Source organism: Natator depressus, chromosome 20 (genome assembly GCF_965152275.1).
Source record: "Natator depressus isolate rNatDep1 chromosome 20, rNatDep2.hap1, whole genome shotgun sequence".
In the NCBI taxonomy this organism is placed as follows: domain Eukaryota; kingdom Metazoa; phylum Chordata; order Testudines; family Cheloniidae; genus Natator; species Natator depressus.
This window is the reverse complement of record NC_134253.1, coordinates 23,309,460-23,331,836: the sequence shown is the minus strand read 5'-3', so window position 1 is coordinate 23,331,836 and position 22,377 is coordinate 23,309,460. Positions and strand designations below refer to the sequence as shown.

Below are 22,377 nucleotides of genomic sequence, written 5' to 3'. Positions count from 1 at the left end.
CTGATTTCAGTGTCTTGTCTTCCTGCAGCATGTCCCTTCCTGTGTGTGTGCTGGAGGAGACTTGAGAGGGCCTGGCTCATCAGGATAGCGTAAGGGAGCCCAGGCTGGTGGAAAAGCCAGGCTCAGTGGTACCCCAATACATCAGGTGGCACCCCGGAGGGGGGAGCAACCCATCACACCAGTTTTACCCCAGAGCGAATGAGATAAGAATCTGGCCTGCAGCCTTTAAGATCTGCAGAACCCTAAGTAGATAGGACTTTATACATCTAAATCAACACCTTGAACTGCACTTGGCACCACTTTGGAACACCCCGTGAATAAAGCACTTGGCTTTGCACTTATTGCTGATGCTCACCAGATTCTGTCAAAACGGTGACAGAGATGTAGAGCGAATGGCCAACCAGTTCATGCAGATTGGCAAACCGAGCCTGCAGCATCTGTCTCGTCAGCGTTGCTTCCCCGTCTCCGCCTTCTATCTAGAAAGGGAGAGAGAGTTTCATGACCTCACCCACAGGGTTTCCCAGGAGGCGTGAATCCCTCCCCCCGCCCTCCAGCCAAGAACACGAATTACCAAGATTCTCTTGAGAGACTGCGGGATACTCCTCTTCTCATCATCCATCTTCACCCCAAAGAGGATAAAGGCAGTGCCATCTAGTTCTTTCCCATATAGATACCTGGAGGAGATAAGGATGGGCAAGAGAAGCCACAAGGAAACCTATCGCTGAATATTATGGCCCTATGCCACCATTCTCCTCTATAGGCCCAGCTCCTTGGTCGGTCTATATCTCCCATGATCCACCATGGTAAGGAGAAGTGGACCATCATGGCTATGGTGCATGATGGGAGTTTAAGTCCAGCTAGCAAGCCCAGCCCATGGTGAAGAACAGAAGAATGAAGCACCTGAATGGCAACCCCCATGAAGCACCGCGCCAGCATTTCTGAATCACAAGGTTTTCAGCCAATTTTTTTTTCTCCATTTTTGAACATTGGGTTTTTGGATGAAAAAAGAAATCAGAATTTCTCATGGAAAATGGAGACTCTTCATGGGAAAAAAAAAAATTTAGTGGAAAACATTCCCAAAGTGATGCAAGACTTAGGTTTTTTTCTGCACTAAAACCTGTGCTTGCTACCCCCGTCAGCTGATACCTTCCACCTGCTCACAGACCCACCTCGCAGTGATAGAAACCCTGAAGTCTTCAATGCCATCGATGTATAAAAACTTCTCAGCCGGCTCCAATATGACTTCGAAACTCGGCAACACTGGAGAAACGAGAGGGGAAGAGGAGAACGTTGAGCTTGTAGGAGAGGGTGGGTTGCCAGCAAAGCCTAGCCGAATGGAGAGTCTGCTCCAAGATGGTGTCAGGAGAGTAGAGACAGGCCCACTCCCTGAGCCTGGGCCCAGTGGGTGCTGGATTCTTACCGTACTCCTTAACATCAAATTGCGCACTGAAGGTCTGCTGAGGGGAGTCTTCATACCTGGCCGTGATCTTCCAGGTTCCCAGACTGGAGGAAGGAAATAAGAGGGAACACTGAATGCACTTAACACGCACATTTCGCAAGGCCCACCTGGCTCACTTGTTTATCTGCCCCATAAGCTAAATCTGAGCCATACGTGGAACTCAAGCCGTCTTGAGGGAACCACAGGGAATCTCATACAAGATATTTTTTTCTGCACCTTGATGATTTCATGAACCAGAACTAGAGGTAGGTACTTGGAACAAAACATTTGATCCACAATCCCCTCAACCTTTGGCCAGCAAGGTTTGGGAAGTTTTGATCTAAACTTTGTGGCCAGCACTTGTTTCTACAGTCTGCATGGACCAAAACCCTAAATCCAAACACCCCCAAACTTAAGGAAACTCCGATCCATACCAAAATCAGGCCCCTCACTTACCAGCTCACTGACATAATTTTCAGAGTAGTTGAACATTCATAAATCCCACTGAATGGGAGGTTGGGTGCTCAGCACTTTTGAAAAACAGGCCAATAGGGCCCGATCCTGCCTTCACATACTCTGGAATAAATCAGGAGTAATGGCAAGGAAGTCAGTGCAGCTTCATTCTGGTGACTGTGTAGACTTTTTTATCGATATGTGTCATTGATTTCACTGTGCACATGCATACCAACAAAAACACATTTCCATCGATAATATCGAAATTTACAGATAGGCAAAGCAAGAAAAACGCGGCATGAGAACTTACTACAGTTTGATTTAAGGCTTTATACTTGGTGTATTTGGACATACGATGTTGACAATTTGTGTTTTAATGGCTATAAATCTTTCACTTTTTTGAATCTCAGTGTCTACTGTCATTAAATAATTATTATCAGACCCCACCACTGTGGTCTGGCCCCCATGTTTTCCCCCACCTGTGAAATTTAAATTGCTAAAACTCAGAATGGGGGAAGATAAAAACCCATAATTTAATTTTGCACAATTGAGCATTTGAAGTGATTGAAACTGAAAAAAAAGGCTTACAAATAAACATGATTATCCATCGAAACGATAAGAAATACAAATCAAATTATGCCAAGACTGGGTATGTGGCAGGAGAGTTTGTTTTCTCCACGTCACTTGGAAATGCCTGTAGGAGATGATCTAGCTGATGGGCCACACACAGTAACTAGCTCCACATCATCTCTTCTGCTTCTCTGCCCAACTCCTGCAAAGCTCTGCTCCGTCCAGGCATAGTAACATCAGGCCAATCTACCTGACAATCTCCGGCAAGTTGTGGTTCAGGGAGAAGATGCCTGATTTCAAGGGGGCGGAGATGGGAATCTGCTTGACAATAATGGACTCAGGGGTCTGAAAAGTAAACAAGTTAAGAGTTTAGGGAGAAAAATGCTGTCAATTGCTCTTAACAGCATCATCTGCCACATTTACATTCCTGGGCCACTGGACTGTTCTCCATACTTCCAACAATAGCATGTAACAATCTGGATTCCACTGATTGGTTTGAATTTCTTAACAAGCCAGAGACCCTGGAAAAACCGACAAATCTCTCCTGACCTTCTGAGATAGCTCAGCGAGGCCACCAAAGAACTCAAGGAAGCAGCTCGGAAGACTGAAACGCCTCCACGGCAGAATCTTGCAGATGCCAGGCTTAACCCTGAGCTTTCTGCAAACCTTGGAGCTGCCCAAAGGGCTGGGTCACTCTGCCAACCACAGCTGCTCCCCATCTCAAGGCCCCAGCTGGTTATGCTGCTGCTCAGGGCAGAGTGTCAAAGAAAGGGGAAACTGAGCCAAAGAGGAACTGAAGGGACAGGCGTGTTTTCTCCCCTCCCAGCTGGCTGAGGTGAGGGAACCCCCTGGGAATTATTGCCCAGGGTTTTGCAGCTGAGTTACTTTATATTATGGATCATAAAGCCCAGAGGAAAGGGCCTTAAGAGGACTAACGCCTGGAGCTCTAATCCCTGTTCCTGCCACCACTTTACACGTCCTTCAAAGGGCTCCTTGCAGTGGCTCCTTGTCTTCAGCCTTCCCAGACAATCACCTGCTTGGCTCTTCCCGAAGAACTCCATGCAACTTTCCTCAAGGGTTAACACCATTGCAGAACCATGGGACTTCCCGCGAGAGCTGCCTGGCTGCTGCCCCTGCAAACTTCGTAACCTCCCTCATGATAGGAGGAGAATTTGCACACCAGAGGTTTGCAAGGAAGGACCTCAGACAATCATTTGCTTTTCTCCCGGCCGTACCATGTTGCTGCTACAGGCAGGGGTTGCATGCAGCCTCCTCAGACACATTAAATTGCTGCGCGTTACCCAGACAAGTGGCTAAACCCACCTATCCCCCCATGGGCTCACTCAGAACAGCGACCTCACCTCAAAGTCCACGATCACTCTCTTAGACACCGGTTCCATTCTGTGACCCACGGTGAAGATCCGGTAGAGGACTGAGAAAATAAAGAGAGAAGAGAGGGACATCGTTAACTGATAAACACCTTGGCCCAGATTCTCAAAGCTACTTAGGTGTCTAAGTCCGATTGAAACCAACGGGAGTTCGGTGCCTAACTCCATGGAGGATCTGAGCCATCAGCCCTCATCGGGGTTGTTTCACAATAGCCTCTTTCTAAAGTTGGAGATCTCCATGGCTTTTTTCTTTAGGGCGTTGTCTTGCTTTTCTCCCCTGTCCCTAAGTACCAGGTGGGAGGGCTTTGTCATTGCAGGGACCTGTCCTGTTCTGAATGAGCTGGGATTAGCAGCCCCTATTTCACACAGGCTTTGGGACGACTGTCAGATGGGGGCATGTATCTCAATACAAGATGGAGCAGAACCAGTCACTGAGATTTGAAAAGTTCCATTGCCCATTCTCAATCCCCTGGCCCACCCAGTCTTTTGGTATCTAACACTCAATGGGACATCCCAGTTAGGACGATGGTGAAGGGTGAAATATTACAAATTGGTGATGGCAGAGTCTCTGCTCCAACTGTCCTCCATCTTCAACCAAACAAGCAAAGCCATATGCACAGGATGGACCCTGCAGCCCTGCTGTAGATATGGCATGACATCAGCAGCTCCCATCCCTTCCCATTAGAAGAAACCAGGGGAAGGCAGTACCTGTAGACCCAGGTGTATAGATGGTTTTATCCGTCTGGATAAAGATGTATCCACTGTGGAAATGGACCAGAACCACTTTCTCCAGGGTTTGCTGAGGGAACTTAGCCTGGACCACCACATACTGGTTTTGTTTGTAATCTTTTGTTATGTTTTTGGTGGGGACCTGCATGAGAAGAAGAGCGTGGATAAGTTCCTCCTGCTTTTACTCATCACCACAAGGGATGCTCTATGCAAAAGACCTTTGCAGTGTTGACGCTTCAGTTATAAAATCACAGAATCATAGAACTGAAAGGGACCTTGGGAGGTCATCTAGTCCAGTCCCCTGCACTCAAGGCAGGACTAATTGTTATCTAGACCATCCCTGACAGGGTTTGTCCAACCTGCTCTTAAAAATCCCCAGTGATGGAGATTCCACAACCTCCCAAGGCAATTTATACCAGTGCTTAACTGGTCTGACAGTTAGGAAGTTTTTTCTGATGGCCAACCTAAACCGCCCTTGGTGCAATTTAAGCCTGTTGCTTCTTGTCCTATCCTCAGAGGTTAAGACAAACAATTTTTCTCCCTCCTCCTTGTAACAACCTTTTATCTACTTGAAAACTGTTATGATGTCCCCTCTCAGTCTTCTCTTCTCCAGACTAAACAAACCCAATTTTTTTCAATCTTCCCTCACAGATCATGCTTTCTAGACCTTTCATCATTTTTGTTGCTCTTCTCTGGGCTTTCTCCAATTTGTCCACATCTTTCCTGAAATGTGGTGCCCAGAACTGGACACAATACTCCCATGGAGGCCAAATCATTGCAGAATAGAGCGGAAGAATGACTTCTCATGTCTTGCTTATACTCCTGCTAATACATCACAGAATGATGTTTGGTTTTTTGCAACAGAATTACACTGTTGACTCATATTTAGCCTGTAATCCACTATGACCCCAGGATCCCTTTCCACAGCACTCCTTCCTAGGCAGTCATTTCCCATTTTGTACGTGTGCAACTGATTGTTCCTTCCTAAGTGGAGTACTTTGCATTTGTCCTTATTGAATTTCATCCTATTTACTTCAGACCATTTCTCCAGTTTGTCCAGATCATTTTGAATTTTAATCCTATCCTCCAAAGCACTTACAACCCCTCCCAGCTTGGTATCGTCTATAAACTTTATAAGTGTACTCTCCATGCCATTATCTAAATCATTGATGAAGATTGTCATAAACATACAAATAAGGGTAACATAAAATCCCTCCTGGAAAGCTGTTCTAAATCACTTTACCTGTAAAGGGTTAAGAAACTCATATAACCTAGCTGGCACCTGACCAGAAGGGCCAATGAGGAAAGAAGAAACTTTCAAATCTCTGGGGGATGGGGAGGTTTTCTTTGTGCTCTTTGTTGTTCCCTCTCCAGACGGAGAGAGAGACCAGGCAGGTAAAACATCTCCTGAAAACATACATAAAATGATCCATCTAATTGTAAGTAAGGCAAGGAAATGCGTTAGATTATCTTTTGTTTTAGCTTGTGAATTTTCCCTGTGCTAAGAGGAAGTTTTATTCCTGTTTTGTAACTGTGAAGCTGAGTACTGAGGGAAGTCCTCTGTGTTTTAAATCTTTTCATTATCCTGTAAAGTTACCTTCCATCCTGATTTTGAAGGTGTGATTCTTTTACTTTTTTCTTTATAATAAAGTTCTTCTTTTTAGAACCTGATTGATTTTTAGTGTCCTAAAAACCAGAGGGTTTGGTCTGTGCTCACTTTGTTAAACTATTGGTTGGTATATTATTCTCAAGCCTCCCCAGGAAAGGGGGTGAAGGGGCTCGGGAGATATTTTGAGGGAATAGGGACTCCAAGTGACCCTTTCCTGAATTTTTGTGTAATCACTTGGTGGTGGCAGCAATACCGTCTAAGGACAAGGAAGGGAATTTGTGCCTTGGGGAAGTTTTTAACCTAAGCTTGTAAAAATAAGCTTAGGGGATCTTTCATGGGGGTCCCCACATCTGTACCCCAGAGTTCAGAGTGGGGAGGGAACCCTGACATGGTGGTAGTGGTGGGATCATTTTGAACCAGAAGCACAGACCTCAGGATTTTAAAAGGACACATTTTTTTTTTGGCTGCTTGAAAACCAGGAAGGGTTTGGGGCGGGGGGTTGGTTTTTTTTAGCTGAGATCATCTGGAGGGGTTTTTTTGGTTGTTTTTTGTCTGAGGGCAAAGTAGTTAAGCTATAGCAAGGGAATTCACAAGCTGGTTGGTTTTTTTTTTCCTAGCTCTCGGGCTAGGCTAGGCTAAGCGCAGGAAGGCTAGCAAAAATGATGGAAAGTAAGGTCCAGAAAAAACTGGAATTAGCCAAACTGGAAGCTAAAGAAAAACGAAAGGAACATGAAAGACAAATGGACTTAAAGTGCTTGGAGTTGGAGGTGGAGGAGAGGAAAGAGGCAAAGCACTTGGAGGCAGAGGCGAAATGCTTGGATACGGAGTTAAAGTTGAAGCATTTAGAGCTGGAAAGGGCTAAGCTGGGTCTACCAAATAACCCTAACAGTCCTTCTCCAGGTACTGCTTCCCATTCCAAAAAATTCCCCACCCACAAGGTAGGCGATGATACAGAGGCCTTCTTAAAAAGTTTCAAAAGGGCCTGCCTTGGGTACAGCATCTCTACAGACCAGAATATGGTGGAGCTGAGGCTGCAGCTCAGTGAAACCTTAGCAGAGGTGGCAGCTGAAACAAACAGCTACAAACTTTTTTTTAAAAAAGGCCAAATTCGGATGGGGCTAACACCTGAGCAGGCCCATCAATGGTTCAAAGCCCTAAGGTGGAAACCGGACGTGGCATTTTCCCGACACGCCAATCACATTGTAAAAAACTGGAATGCCTGGATATCAGGAGCAAGTGTTAAATCTCTGAAAGATCTGTCTTTCCTAATGCAAATAGAGCAGTTCTTAGAGGGTGTTCCTGGGGAAATAGAAAGGTACATCCTAGATGGGAAGCACAAAACTGTAATCGAGGTGGGGGAGAGTGAAACCAAATGGGTGGAAGTGGCAGAACATAAAAAAGCTAGGAGGAGTTGGAGCGGATATCAGAAGGGTAAACCCGAGACAACACCCTACCACCGGGGGCATCCCAAGGCCCCACCTACACCCCCCCAAAAAAACCCAAACACCTTATCGTCCCACCACACCATTTTTCAGCAACCCACCTGGCTCCAGTGACCAGTCAGCTGGGCGATGTTTTAAATGTAATGAGCTGGGGCATGGGAAGACCAACTGCCCCAAGAACCCCAACAGATTGCAGTTCATTACACCAAAATCACACCAAAAGTCCTCAGGCCCAGATGCCTCCCAGATACCCTCAGAGCGAAGGGAAACTGTGAGTGTGGGTGGAAAGAAGGTTATTGCGCGGAGGGACACTAGAGTACAGGTGTCAGCTATCCACCAATCCATAGTGGACCCCAAATTCATCAACCCAGAGGCCCAAGTAACGATTTAACCCTTCATGTCAAACTCTTCAAACTTGCCTACAGCCAAGTTACCTGTCCATTACAAGGGCTGGTCAGGAATGTGGACTTTTGCAGTCTATGACAACTATCCCATTCCCATGCTGCTGGGGAAAGACTTGGCCAGTCATGTAAAGCTAGCCAAAAGAGTGGAAATGGTCACCTGCAGCCAGGCTAAGCAAGCCTTCACACCTATCCTTGTTCTTGAGCCTTCTACCAGGGCCCCGTCTGTGTTACCAAAGACCCAGACCGAGGTGGTGGAACCAGACCCCATGCCAAAGATTGCAACAGCAGTAGTAAATCCAGTCCCAAAGACCCAACCAGAACAAGTCCCAGAACCGGAATAGGCAGAGCAACCAGCACCAGATCCATTGTCAGCACTGCAGTCCAGCGCTTGCAACCCTGTCCACAACTCCAATGCCAGAGGGCACCACCAAACCTGCACTGGCACCAGCAGCTAAACCTGCCTAACAGGCTCAGCTGGAGCCTAAAATACAACATAGAGCACAAGTGGAAAGCAGTTCACAGTCAACGAAAACAACCCCATCACCTACATCGCTTCCAGAGGGACAAGCCCAAGTCCACAATCCAGTGAGGAATTGATGTCTCCAGCATCAAAAAAACAGTTCCAGGCTGAGTAGAAAACAAATGAAAGCCTCCAGGGAGCTTGGACACCAGGAGGACTGGCATCCTCAAAAACAGTTGGTAGTTCCAACCAAGTACCGGGTAAAGCTCTTGAGCTTAGCCCACGATCATCCTAGTGGCCATGCTGGGGTGAACAGGACCAAAGACCATTTGGGGAAGTCATTTCACTGGGAGGGAATGGACAAGGACGTTTCTACCTATGTACAGTCTTGTACGGTGTGCCAAACAGTGGGAAAATGACCCAAAACCAGGTCAAGGCTCCTCTCCAGCCACTCCCCATAATTAAAGTTCCATTTAAGTGAGTAGCTGTGAATATGCTAGGTCCTTTCCCAAAAAATAATGACAGGTTTCATAGTAGCAGCTGTGTTAGTCTGTATCTGCAAAAAGAAAAGGAGGACTTGTGGCACCTTAGAGACTAACCAATTTATTTGAGCATAAGCTGTGGCTCACTAAAGCTTATGCTCAAATAAATTTGTTAGTCTCTAAGGTGCCACAAGTCCTCATTTTCTTTTTCCCAAAAAAGACATCCAGAGGAAAGCAGTACATACTGACTTTTATGAGTTTTACCACCCGATGGCCGGAAGCAGTAGCACTAAGCAACACCAGGGCTAAAAGTGTGTGCCAGGCATTAACAGACATTTTTGCCAGGGTAAATTGGCCCTCTGATATCCTTACGGATTTGGGAACTAATTTACTGGCAGGGACCATAAAAAACTTTGGGGTGAACCACTTGGTTGCCACCCCTTACCACCATCAAACAAATGGCCTGGTAAAGGAATTTAGTAAAACTTTGGGGGCCATGATACGTAAATTCGTAAATAAGCACTCCAGTGACTGGAACCTAGTGTTGCAGCAGTTGCTCTTTGCCTACAGGGCTGTACCACATCCCAGTTTGGGGTTTTCAACATTTGAACTTTTGTATGGCCATGAGGTTAAGGGGCCATTACAGTTGGTAAGGCAGCAATGGGAGGGGTTTATGCCTTCTCCAGGAACTAACATTCTGGACTTTGTAAACAACATACAAAACATTCTCCGAAACTCATTAGCCCTTGCTAAAAAAACCTAAAAGATGCTTAAAAAGAGCAAAAGGCCTGGTATTATAAAAATACCAGAAAGCGTTCCTTCAAAGGTCATGGTATTGAAGTCACTGCAGCCCCATAAGATGGAAGTGTTGTGAAAAGGGCCATTTACTGTCCAAGAGCGCCTGGGAGATGTTAACTATCTCATAGCATCCACCACCTCAAACCTAAAGCCTAAAGTGTACGTTTACTGCCCAGGGAGGAGATGATGCTGAGTGGCCTAAAAGTGTCTACTATAAAGAAAAAAGTGATGGTGGCGTGGAAAAGGTGAACCTCTCCATGACCCTCGGACGTATGCAGCGACAGTAAATCAAGGAGCTGTGCACTAGCTTCATGCCAATGTTCCCAGGCACCGCAGGACGGACTGAACGGGCATACCACTCCATTGACACAGGTAATGCTTGCCCAATTAGAGCCCAACCGTAGCAGGTGGCTCCTCAAGCCAAAACTGCTATAAAACGGAAAATCCAGGACACGCTACAAATGGGTGTAATCTGCCCCTCTAAAAGTGCATGGGCATCTCCAGTGGTTCTAGTTCCCAAACCAGATGGGGAGATACCCTTTTACATGGACTATCTTAAGCTAAATGCCGTAACTCACCCAGACAACTATCCAATGCCACGCACAGATGAGCTATTGAAAAAACTGGGATGTGCCCAGTTCATCTCTACCTTAGACTTAATCAAGGGGTACTGGCAGGTACCGCTGGATGAATCCGCCAAGGAAAGGTCAGCCTTCACCACCCATAAGGGGCTGTATGAATTTAATATGCTCCCTTTTTGGGCTGTGAAATGCACCCACCTCCTTCCAAAAACTTGTAAATAGTTTCCTAGCAGAATTGGGAGAATCTGCAGTCGCCTACCTTAATGATGTGGCCATATTTTCAGATTTATGGGCAACACACCTAAAGCATCTACAAAAAGTCTTTGAGCGCATAAGGGAGGTAGAACTAACTGTTAAGGCTAAAAAGTGTCAAATAGGCCTAAACAAAGTAACGTACCTTGGTCACTAGGTGGGTCAAAAAACTATCAACCCCCTACAGGCCAAAGGGGGGAGGGATAGCTCAGTGGTTTGAGCATTGGCCTGCTAAACCCAAAGTTGTGAGTTCAATCCTTGAGGGGGCCATTTAGGGATCTGGGGCAAAAAGTGGGGATTGGTCCTGCTTTGAGCAGGGGGTTGGACTAGATGACCTCCTGAGGTCCCTTCCAACCCTGATATTCTATGATTCTAAATGCTATCCAAAAGTGGCCTGTCAAAAAAACAGGTCCCATCCTTCTTAGGCTTGGCTGGATGTTACAGGCGATTTGTACCACATTACAGCCAACTCACCGCCCCACTGACAGACCTGACCAAAAAAAACCCAGCCAAATGCAGCTCAGTGGACTGAAGAGTGCCAAAAGGCCTTAAACCAGCTTAAAAAACACTCATGTCTGACCCTGTACTAAGGGCCCCAAACTTTGACAAACCTTTCCTAGTAAGCACAGATGCATCCGAGCGTGGTGTGGAAGCAGTTTTAATGCTGGAAGAACCGAATCAAAAATTCCATCCTGTTGTGTTTCTCAGCAAAAAACTGTCTGAGAGGAAAAGCCACTGATCAATTACAGAAAAGGAATGTTATACCATTGTGTACGCTCTGGAGAAGCTACGCCCATACGTTTGGGGACAGCGTTTCCACCTGCACACCGACCATGCTGCACTAAAGTGGCTTCATACCGTCAAGAAAAATAACAAAAAACTTCTTTGGTGAAGTTTAGCTCTCAAAAATTTTGATTTTGAAATACAACACCTTTCAGGGGCTTCTAACAACATGGCTAATGCCCTCTCCCATAAAAGTTTCCCAAAATCAACTGGTTACAATAGTCCTTAAAATGTGGAAAATATTGTTAGTTTTTATATAATCAGTAGTATGTCTAAAGGTGCATGTGTCTTATTAACTTTGTTTTCTCCTAAAGCTCCAGGAAAAAAATCACAGCCAGTGTGAAACAGGCTGTCCAGCACCGTCTGTGATTTGGGGAACGTGTAATAAACATACAAATAAGGGTAACATAAAATTCCTCCTGGGAAGCTGTTCTGAATCACTTTACGAAGGGGTTAAGAAGCTCATATAATCTAGTTGGTACCTGACCAGAAGGGCCAATGAGGAAAGAAGAAACTTTCAAATATGGGGGATGGGGAGGTTTTCTTTGTGCTCTCTTTGTTGTTCCCTCTCCAGACGGAGAGAAAGACCAGGCAGGTAAAACATCTACTGAAAACATACATAAAATGATCCATCTAATTGTAAGTAAGGCAAGGAAGTGCGTTAGATTATCTTTTGTTTTAGCTTGTGAATTTTCCCTGTGCTAAAAGGGAGTTTTATTCCTGTTTTGTAACTGTGAAGCTCAGTCCAAAGGGAAGTCCTCTGTGTTTTAAATCTTTTTATTACCCTGTAAAGTTACCTTCCATCCTGATTTTGCAGGTGTGATTCTTTTACTTTTTTCTTTATAATAAAAGTTCTTCTTTTAAAAATCTGATTGATTTTTAGTGCCCTAAAAACCAGAGGGTTTGGTCTGTGCTCACTTTGTTAACCTATTGGTTGGTATATTATTCTCAAGCCTCCCCAAGAAAAGGGGGTGAAGGGGCTTGGGAGGATATTTTGGGGGAATAGGGACTCCAAGTGACCCTTTCCTGAATTTTTGTGTAATCACTTGGTGGTGGCAGCAATACCATCCAAGGACAAGGAAGGGAATTTGTGCCTTGCGGAAGTTTTTAACCTAAGCTGGTAAAAATAAGCATTGGGGGGTCTTTCATGCGGGTCCCCACATCTGTACCCCAAAGTTCAGAGTGGGGCGGGAACCCTAACAAAGATATTGAACAGAACCGGACCCAGAACCGATCCCTACAGGACCCCACTCGTTATGCCATTATACATGGAAAGAATCCATAAGAAACCATGGCCTTTTACTAATCCACTCTACATGCAGTTCCTCCAGCAGCTTACACAGCTGCCATAAAATACCCCAGGTGGAGGGGGCTTCCCAGGATGGCACAGTCAGCGTAGGTCACCACCAGTGAGTCAGGCCAGACCATTTGGACAGCCCTGTACCCATTGTCTGGTCACCTCCTCTTATATGGAATATCTGTGAAACAAAGGGCATCCCATGGGTGCCCTGCTGAAGTCAGTTCTACTGCACTGATGTGCTCCCGACTATTCCTACTGTGCTCCCCTAAAACTGTAACATCTTGGAGACCTTCCCTCTGTCCCCCCAACTCTCCATTCCTGGCCAGGACTTTGGATCAACTCAAAATGAGAATCATGCTCCACCAGGGAACCCCTCCATCCTTCCTCTCAACTTTTTCTTCTACCTCCTAATTTGGGGCACCTCAGTTTTTAGGTCGAGAACAAGAGATCCCTACAGTGCTTATCTGACTAGTTAGCTATAGGTCTCCCATCACTAATAGATTTGTAGATGTTACGGCCAGAAGGGACCAACATGATTAGTTAGTCTGACCTCCTGTATAACTAGGGCCCAACCAAATTCATAGCCCATTCTGGTCAATTTCATGGCCCTAGGATTTGAAAATTAGTCAATTTCATGTTCTCAGATGTTTACATCTGAAATTTCAGGGTGTTGTAACTGTGAGGATCCTGACCCAAAAGAGATTCATGGGGGGGTCACAAACCTGTTGTAGGGGGGTCTTAGGATTGCCCCCCTCACTTCTGCACTGCCTTCAGCTTCCTGCAGTCGCAGGAGGTTCCCAGTTGTGGAGGGGGTCTGATTTTCCCCATGCTTCTGGGAGCGCTCCAGCCAGGGGCTCGTAGCTGCTAGTCCCGGCCGGGCTGAGGAGGGACAGGACTTCCTTTTCCCCTGCATGGCCCTCAAGGGGAGATCAGACCCACCTCTGTGTACCTCCCCTGGCTGGGGCGTTCCCAGCAGCACAGCGGAGATCGGACCCAACTCCACCTCTGGCAACCTCCTGTGATACCCTTTGTTTCACTGGATGACCTGAGCCTGGGGTTTTACCCACCTTTATTATGGCTGTGCCCATCATCCCATTCACAGGGTTGAGGTCAGTTCGGACCTGGTATAAGATGTGTTGCTTAAGTGGTAAGTCCTGCACTGTGACTGTAACCGCGATTGGGGCATTGAGACCATGGGCTTCCACCACGACCTTCTCTTCACTCTCCACCCGCAGAATGTTGGGTGTGATCAGGGAGTAGCTGTGAATGGCAAAAAGGTCGATGTGATTAATTCAGTCAGTATTTAAAACCCCACTGATTGCGATTCCCACGTCCCGAAGGAGGTTTTATACCAAGCTTGTTACCACGGTTTATAATTTATTATTTGCTTTACAGCAGCATCTCAAAATCCCAACAGCGACTGATGCATAGTAAAAAACACAGAGTAAGAGACAGCTCCTGCCCCTAGGGGTATGTCTAGACAGCCGCTGGGAGGCATATGTGACATTGCACTCCATGTGTTTTATGGAAATATGCTTATGAGTGTGAATATGATGTAACTGGAATATGTTCTTCATGCAAAAAGCCTCTTCTAAGATATCATAACAAAGGTTATAACCTACTGAATATATTTCTCCTATTTGTATGCATGTATCATTCTTGTATCTGAAGCTAGAAATATGAAGTAGAACTCTGAGGTCCTACTGTAATTATACAAAGTGTGGGCCATTAGTGGTGATTTAGAATCTTGATGGCTCCAATTGACTAGGACAATTGGTTGTAAATGGTTTATTTACTTGCAAACTTTCCTGTGTACCTGTGGGCCAACCCAGGAAAAATGGAGACTAGGGGTTTTACACTGACATGTGACCATGTCACATGATGCTGGAATCCATCATAAATCAGGTACTTTTCCATTTAGAAGGATGGATGGGGACCTAGAGAGACAAATGATTCCAGCCTTGTGCCAAAGCTATAAAAGGGGGTGGAGCAGGACAAAGGGGTGGCCAGTCATAAGAAAACCCCTGCTTACCCCCTAAGATGTCTGCTGGAACTAACAAGGACTGTATCAGGGGAAAGGATTGGGCCCATACTAGGAGGGAGTCTAGTCTGTGAAAGAAGCTTATTGGACCCATCTCTAAGAGTGAGATACTACCTGTAATCAGTTTCTTAATGTATTAGGCTTAGACTCGCATGTTTTTGCTTTATTTTGCTTTGTTCTGTCTGTTATTACTTGAAACCACTTAAATCCTACTTTTATACTTAATAAAATCACTTTTGTTTATTAATAAACCAAGAGTAAGAGATTAATACCTGGGGGAGCGAACAGCTATGCATATCTCTCTATCGGTATTATAGAAGGTGGACAATTTATTAATTTACCCTGTATAAGCATTATACTGAGAAAAACAGATTTATTTGGGGCTTGGATCCCTTTGGGAATTGAGTGTCTGGGTGCTGGAGATAGGTGACCTGTTGAGCAGCTTTTGGTTAAAGTCTGCAGCTTTGGGGCTGAGGACCAGACCCTGGGTCTGCGTTGCAGCAGGCTAGAGTGTCTGGCTCAACAAGGCAGGGTTCTGGAGTCCCAAGGTGGCAGAGGAAACGGGCTCAGAGGTAATTTCAGCACATCAGGTGACAGTCCCAAGGGGACCTCTGTGACCGAACCCATCACAGCGTGACTCCCAATTTGGGTAGACATAGGGCTTGTCTACACTACAGGCTCTACTCGGTGTAGATAATGCACCATCCATTCCTCCATCAACCTAGCCTCAACTACACCAGCAGTTAGGTTGGCTTAACTACAGTGCTGCTTAAAGCTCCGGGCAATGTAGCTAGGTTGACATAAATGTTAAATGTAGACCCGGGCATACAGGTGCTATCTCTGATCGAGCTGGTGCCTAAAAATTGCAGCAGGGCCACAGTATTCGGGGCCCAAGATGCACGAAGACAAAGTGCCCTGAGGAACTGTTAGTACACATTAACAGTGTCCACACAGACAGTTAGTGTGCAATGGGCTAGTGTGGGGTAGATTTACACTTAAGTTTGCTGTGAACTAACTCTTCATGGAGACAAGCCCTTCCAAGTCCAGTTGACTTTGCCCCTAAATCACCTAGGCTGTCTGGAAAATCCCCCCTCAGGCAATGGAGTTAAAGCAGGGTTGCCGTCTTCCCAGCGAAATAATTGACTGATTACATCACCCATAGTGTTGTGAATTCACAAGGAAGTAGGCCTGGAGGGAAATAAAAAGTTTTGCTAAATGTCAGCCAAGTTGTCTGTGTGTCATGCCGGTAGGAAGGGTGATGGATGATGGGACTTGATTTTTTCATACCAGATAAAGATCATATGCACACACACGTAGGCAAAAAGTTCAGGACATGATGTGCTCCTGTCCCTACGGAAAATTGCTGTGAGTGGATGTGTCCCCCAGCCTAATCCTGTCATAAAAGACATTGCTGTTGTCACTTTTCTGAAATGGGGCGCCCAGCTGTACACCGATACAGTCGGGGATGCTCTTCCCTGTAAGTCAGTGCTGACCCCAATGCCCCGGCATGGTGCTGGGGGTGCTGCATTGCAATGAGCAAGGTGGTGGCTCGGCAGGGGGTCTCTCTTCCAACTCTTTGCTGATCCTGCTGCCCCAGTTGGAGGCTAGTGCTGTGCTGGTGGGGGCAGGCCCGGTTTAACCCACATGTATTCAGTGCTCTTGCACTGGGCCCCCATCTCAGGGGGTGCCTGTCCACACAGGGGTGCGGAGGGAATGAAGAAAACCGGCCAGATTATTTTATTTGGCCCATCACAGTCCAGCTTGGGGCAGGTGAGCCAATGACTCCAGGATGAGGATGAGAACAGAGCCCCCCCCGACTGATGCGCTACGGTGAGAGCCAATGGGCCGGAGCAGGGAGTCAGGCCAGCCCCATGGAACAGGAGCCACCACATGGGCTATTGGTCTCACTCTTGGCTGTTCATCTGGCCACCCCAGCACAGACATGAACAGGCCGGGAGGCAGTAACCATGCCAGGCAGCTAGTCAGTCAGATGGACAACAGAAGCTTAGCCCCAGGGTCACACTCAAAGTACTCGCCAGGCATAGATCTCGCAGCACTTTACAGAGGTAGGTCAGTGTCATGATCCCCCTTTCACAGAGGAGGGAGAGGCCAGCACAGAAAAGGGGACAGACTTCCTTAAGGTCACACAGCCAGTCAGTGACTCAGCTGGGAATAGAGCCCAGCAGTTTTGACTCCAAGTCACACCCCCCGGCTCTAACCACTAGACATCATCCCCCTCCTAGAACCCAGGCGTCTCCTGGATATCCTCCCTGTGAGAGCATCAGGTAGAACCAAGGAGCTCCGACTCCCATTCCCATCTTCTGGCCCCTGAGGCACATTCCCTCCAACAGCTGGAAATAGAACCCAGGAGTCCTGACTCCCAGTGCAGTGCCCAAGCGGTGGACCACTGTGCTTCGGAAGCCCACCAGCCCCTTGGAAGTGAACTGGGTTCTGGTCTGCCTCATGCACCATAAGCAATTCCCTTAGCCAGTGGACTTACTCCAGTGTAACTAACTACCCGTTGAAGTCTGTGGAGTTACTCCAGATTTGCACCAGTACACACTGAAAATAGAATTTATTCCCACTGGGTGTCTTGCGGATGTAGAAACTGAGCAAGGAGTTCAAAATATGGCCCCGTAGAACCTGATTCTGGTTTCTTTTAGGGCCTGATCCAAAGCCCACTGGAGCCAAGGGAAAGACAACCCCACTGATTTCAGTACATTTCAGGGGGGTGCAACCCCATTGTTTTCAATGGAATTACTCCTTGTCTATACCTGATTCACTTAGATCAAACGAGGCTCAAAATCCAGTTTATACTTTTTTTAAAATTCCGTCTTCCGAATCCTAAAATTAGCCTTGGAACTGAGCGAGGGAAAAGAGGCTTGGACCAGGTGAGGAAGAGAATTTCTGCAGCCTGTTCCCACTCCACACACAGTAGCAGAGAAGAGAGGAAAATTGAGCTTTGTTTCCATTGGGAGCCATTTAACAAACCCTGGTTAATATCCTCATCACCGTGGCAGAAGCGCGGGGGTACTTACAGCTGGCTGTGAGAAACAGCCGGGAAGTAGAAAGCAAACACGGCCACCAGGTAGAGAGCAGAGCCCCCCATGGTGAGGACAGGAGCGTGAGGAGAAGTAGCTCCTCCTGGGCTATTTATCCTCAGAGTTGCCTGTAAGATGAGCCCTTGTGCAAACAGCTGGGCGGGTTAGTCAGTGACCAGGAGGAGCCCAGGAAACCTGAAAAGTTCAGAACAAAAGATGTTTTCTTCACTCCCTTGACACAAGGGTTTATTTGTCTTTCCAAGGGCTGGAGTTGGAATTAGGGACCTGAGGCTGTGCTTGTGTTTACTTCATGCCAAGGTGCTAGCCACAGATCAGAATGGTGGGGCGCTGATCAATACCACAGTTCAGGCCTAGCATGGAGAATTGGGGCTGGAAGTCAGGACTCCTGGGTTCTGCTCCCAGCTGTGAATGAGGAATAGGTTCAAGTGTGTTAAAGCAGGGGGGGCTGGGAGTCAGGACGCTTGGGTTATATTCCTGGCTCTGGGAGGGGAGTGGGATCTACTGGGTTACAACAAGGGGGCAGGCTGAGAATCAGGACTCCTGGATTCTGTTCCTGGATCTCCCTTTTGACCCTCTTTTACCTTGGGCAAGTCCTGGGATGTTTCAGTAGGGAAAGCGGTCCCAGTCCTCAAGGGAGCCCCAGAAGGGTAGATCTCTCTCTATCCCACTCGCTTGGACTGTAAAACCTTTGGGGCAGAAACTGTCTCTTAGGCCAGGACTCCTCTACACTCTATGAGGGAATCTACGCTGCTGATAGCAATGGTGGGAGTGCTAATAAAGACAGGGCACCGGCATGTTCGACCACCCATCATCTACACCTGCTTTGTATGTTTGCACAGCACCTAGCACAAAGAAGGCCTTTGGGTGCTACTGCCAGGTAACATAAAACTGATCAAAGGAAATAATAATGTGGAATTAGCCTCCAGAACTCATTGCCACATGAGAGGTAATGTCCCCCTGGGCAGGCTATAATTGTCCACAGTAGAGTTTCTTGCACCTGGCTCTGAAATGTCTGGTAATAGCCATGCTTGGCGATGACCCTATGATCTGATCTGGTGTGGCATTTCCTGTGCCCCTGAAAAATACATCATGGTTGGCATCTTCAAAGCCATGGAGAGGATTCAGACACATTTTAATGGCGGATGGGTATCAAAATCCCTTTGGTTGCTTTGAAGTTCGAAACAGCAATTTGCACAGGCACCGGTTAACCTATTTCACCTGCAATAACCCTGCAATCCAGTACCTGGCCTTTTAGAGGTTAACCTCCTTGATGAACCAGACCTTCAGATCTCTGGGCCGGATCCTCCACTGGTATGAACCCGCCTAGCCCCACTGAGATCACTCATCTCAGAGTCTGTTTTTCCCTTCCTCTGGGTAAAAGCAAACCACTGCAAACCAGGGAAGGGTTAATGGGGGAAGGCACGTTACCAGCTGGCTTCCAGTAACAGGTTTCTTTTCCTGGCACTGGTATTTGGACAGGGCTTCAGTCTGGACAATATCCAAAGACATCCAGTTGCAACATATTTACTTACGACTAAGCAGCCGACTGGGCTTACCTAACAACGGGTGTCACAAGTCTGAGCAGTGACAATGCCATATGGCTAGCGGGACCAAGGAGGGCTCAGTGGAATGGGAGCGGTGAAAGTAAAAGCAACATGGTGCCATGGCTAAGGCAGTCGCCTGGGACCCAGGAGATCTGAATTCTCTTCCAGGCTCTGCCCCTGACCTGCGGTGTGACCTCTCGCATTGCCTCTGGATGATGAATCTCGGGGACAGAGCCACTGCCCCTTGCTATGTATGACCAGCGCCTAGCATGCTGGGCCCTCGAAGTGCTAATGCTATATGAATAATAAATACAGAGCTAGGCAGATGCTGCCATCATTAGCTACATTTAAAGCCAGACGGCCACATCCTCAGCTGGCGTAAACAACCCTACTTCTATTGACTTCGTTAGAGCAATGCTGGTTTGCAGCAGCCGAGGCACTGGCCCCAAATCCGGGTGTGAGCCCAACGCGTAAGACTTGAATCTACTGTAATAATCAGCCTCACCCTTTGTTTTACAAGCAAGATTTTAATTTTTCCATCAGGTTGACAGGGGAGCAAGTTGTGTTCGTGGCCTGGTATTATGGTAACTCCAGCTGAGATCGGGGGCCCACTGTCCTAGGCGCTGTACCTACACTCAGCAAGATGCAGTCTCTTCCCCAAAGGATTTATTTATACACTCAGGGTCAGATCACAGGCTGGTCTCAGTGGAGTTACTGTATTGAATGAGTATTGAGTACTGATTGGGAACAGATCCTCAGCTGATGTCAAGCCATTTACCCCGACTCCCGTCAGTGCAATGACACTGATTTACACTGACAGAGGTAAAATCTAGTCGAAAACGCACAGATTTTCAAGACACCATTTGATCATCGAGACTGACCTCCTGCAAAGCACAGGCTATTGTATTTCATACAGTTACCCCTGTATTGAGCCCAATAACTGGTGACTGACTAAAGCATATACCTTCCAGAAAGGTATCCGGTCTTGATTTGGGGGTGAGTATACAATATCTAATCCATAATCCACACACCAGCCTTGCAAATTTATTTTAACAGGCGGGTAAAATGTCATTAGTTGTCCCACTATCAAAGGGCAAGTAGATTTTGTGCCGTCATGAATGAATATTTGTTATTATTTGTATCACAGCAGTGCCTAGATGCCCCAGCTGAGATCAGTGCTCCGTTGTGCCAGGCGCTGCACAGAAACTTAGTGAGGGACAGCCCCTGCTCCAGCTTAGATCAGTGCCCCATTGTGCCAGGTGCTGCACAGATTCATGATGAGAGACTGTTTACAATCTGAATAAGGAAGACAGACAAAGGCTGGACCCTGTCCACTCTGCCTGACAAATACAATAATTCTCTGACTATTCTAGGACTGGTGGGGGATCAGTGGCCCTGCAATGAAAGGGTTCATCTTGCCCTTTCTGTCCTAACGATGACTTCCCAGCAGTGGAAAGAGGATTATTAAGATAAGAACATAAGAACGGCCATACTGGGTCAGACCAATGGTCCTAGCCCAGTATCCTGTCTTCCGACAGTGGCCAACGCCAGGTGTTTCAAAGGGAATGAACAAAACAGGGCAATTATCACATGATCATCCCCCGTTGTCTAGTCCCAGCATCTGGCAGTCAGAGGCTTAGGGACACCCACAACATGGGGTTGCATCCCTGACCATCTTGGCTAATAGCCATTGATGGATCTATCCTCCATGAACTTATCTCGTTCTCTTTTTGAACCCCGTTATAGTTTTGGCCTTCACAACATCCCCTGCCAATGAGTTCCACAGGTTGACTGCATGATGTGTGCAGGACTTCCTTTTAGTTGTTTTACACCTGCTGCCTATTAATTTCATGGGGTGACCCCCTGGTTCTTGTGTTAGGTGAAGGGGTCAATAACACTTCCTTAGTAACTTTCTCCGCACCAGTCCTGATTCTATACACCTCTGTCATATCCCTCCTTAGTCATCTCTTTCCCAAGATGAAGAGCCCGGGCTTTTTAATCTCTTCTCATACGAAAGCTTAATCCCTTCATCATTTTTGTTGTCCTTCTCTGTAGCTATTCCATTTCTAATACACCTGTTTTGAGATGGGGCGACCAGAGCTGCAAGCAGAATTCAAGGAGTGTATTTCAACTTATGAAATAAAGTATTTGGTTCACTTCAGCCCATACTTCTGAAAGTTCAGGAAGGGAACTCCTGAAAAATGTAATTGGATGTCAGGGGATTAGGTAGGAGTAGTCGTCCAGAATTTCTCAAAAACTATTTCTGGGCCCCATTTCGTAAAGCCTGCACTCAAGTGCACACTAAATTGCTGCTCTACAACATATCAAAACAATGCTCTCAGTGAGATCGGCGCGATGATGAAAAGTGAAACATGAAAAGACAAAAGCCAAACAGTGTGACATGGAAAACAGAAATAAACGTCAAATCAGTAACTTTAGCCTGAGGCAGCCCCCAGGAACTGCAGTTTAAGATCTGCACTTTATACTATTTGCCACAAGTTGCTACAGAAAGAACGTAAAAGAAATGCAGTGTGTCCAATATGTGCGATTTGCAGGATTAACGAGCCACCTTGGAGCTGCTCTGGGAAATATCCAGGGACTGCATGCTTCTAGGCACACTTGCTGAATTTCAGACACAGGCTTCTGGAAATTTCACCTTTCACATTGAATAATTTAATATTAGATAGATTCAGATGAACATGGCCCTGACCCTCCAGTCTACAGACAACCTGCGCATGTTATTGAACAAACACATGGGTGGACTGTGATCTCGGCTGGATAAAGAGCTGGGTTTAACACTCAACTGAGGAAGGATTTATTGGGCAACAGGTTCCTGCTGCAATTTGCAAACAAGGGGGAATACGAGAAGGGGAAACCTATGGGGATTTTCAGTGAAAGGCAGTGCCTTAGTACCAGGGGCTAGAAGCTGCTATTACTGTGCTCAGAGTAAAGCTGGAAGAATCCCATTAGCTTTCAGAGGGGTAGCGGTGTTAGTCTGTATCAGCAAAAACAACTAGGAGTCCTTGTGGCACTTTAGAGAC

General features: G+C 46.7%; 1 protein-coding gene across 1 annotated transcript in view; it reads right to left on the bottom strand.

Moving 5' to 3' along the window:
• The window catches only part of LOC141975424 (complement C3-like), an 87,402-nt gene extending 69,563 nt beyond the window's left edge, over positions 1-17,839 (bottom strand). Inside the window, 9 exon segments of the mRNA XM_074935791.1 lie at positions 356-476; positions 572-674; positions 1,170-1,260; positions 1,421-1,503; positions 2,712-2,806; positions 3,823-3,893; positions 4,558-4,720; positions 13,757-13,949; positions 17,769-17,839. Of these exon segments, the coding sequence (XP_074791892.1) occupies positions 356-476; positions 572-674; positions 1,170-1,260; positions 1,421-1,503; positions 2,712-2,806; positions 3,823-3,893; positions 4,558-4,720; positions 13,757-13,949; positions 17,769-17,839 (991 nt within the window).
• Between the last annotated feature and the right edge of the window lie 4,538 nt (positions 17,840-22,377).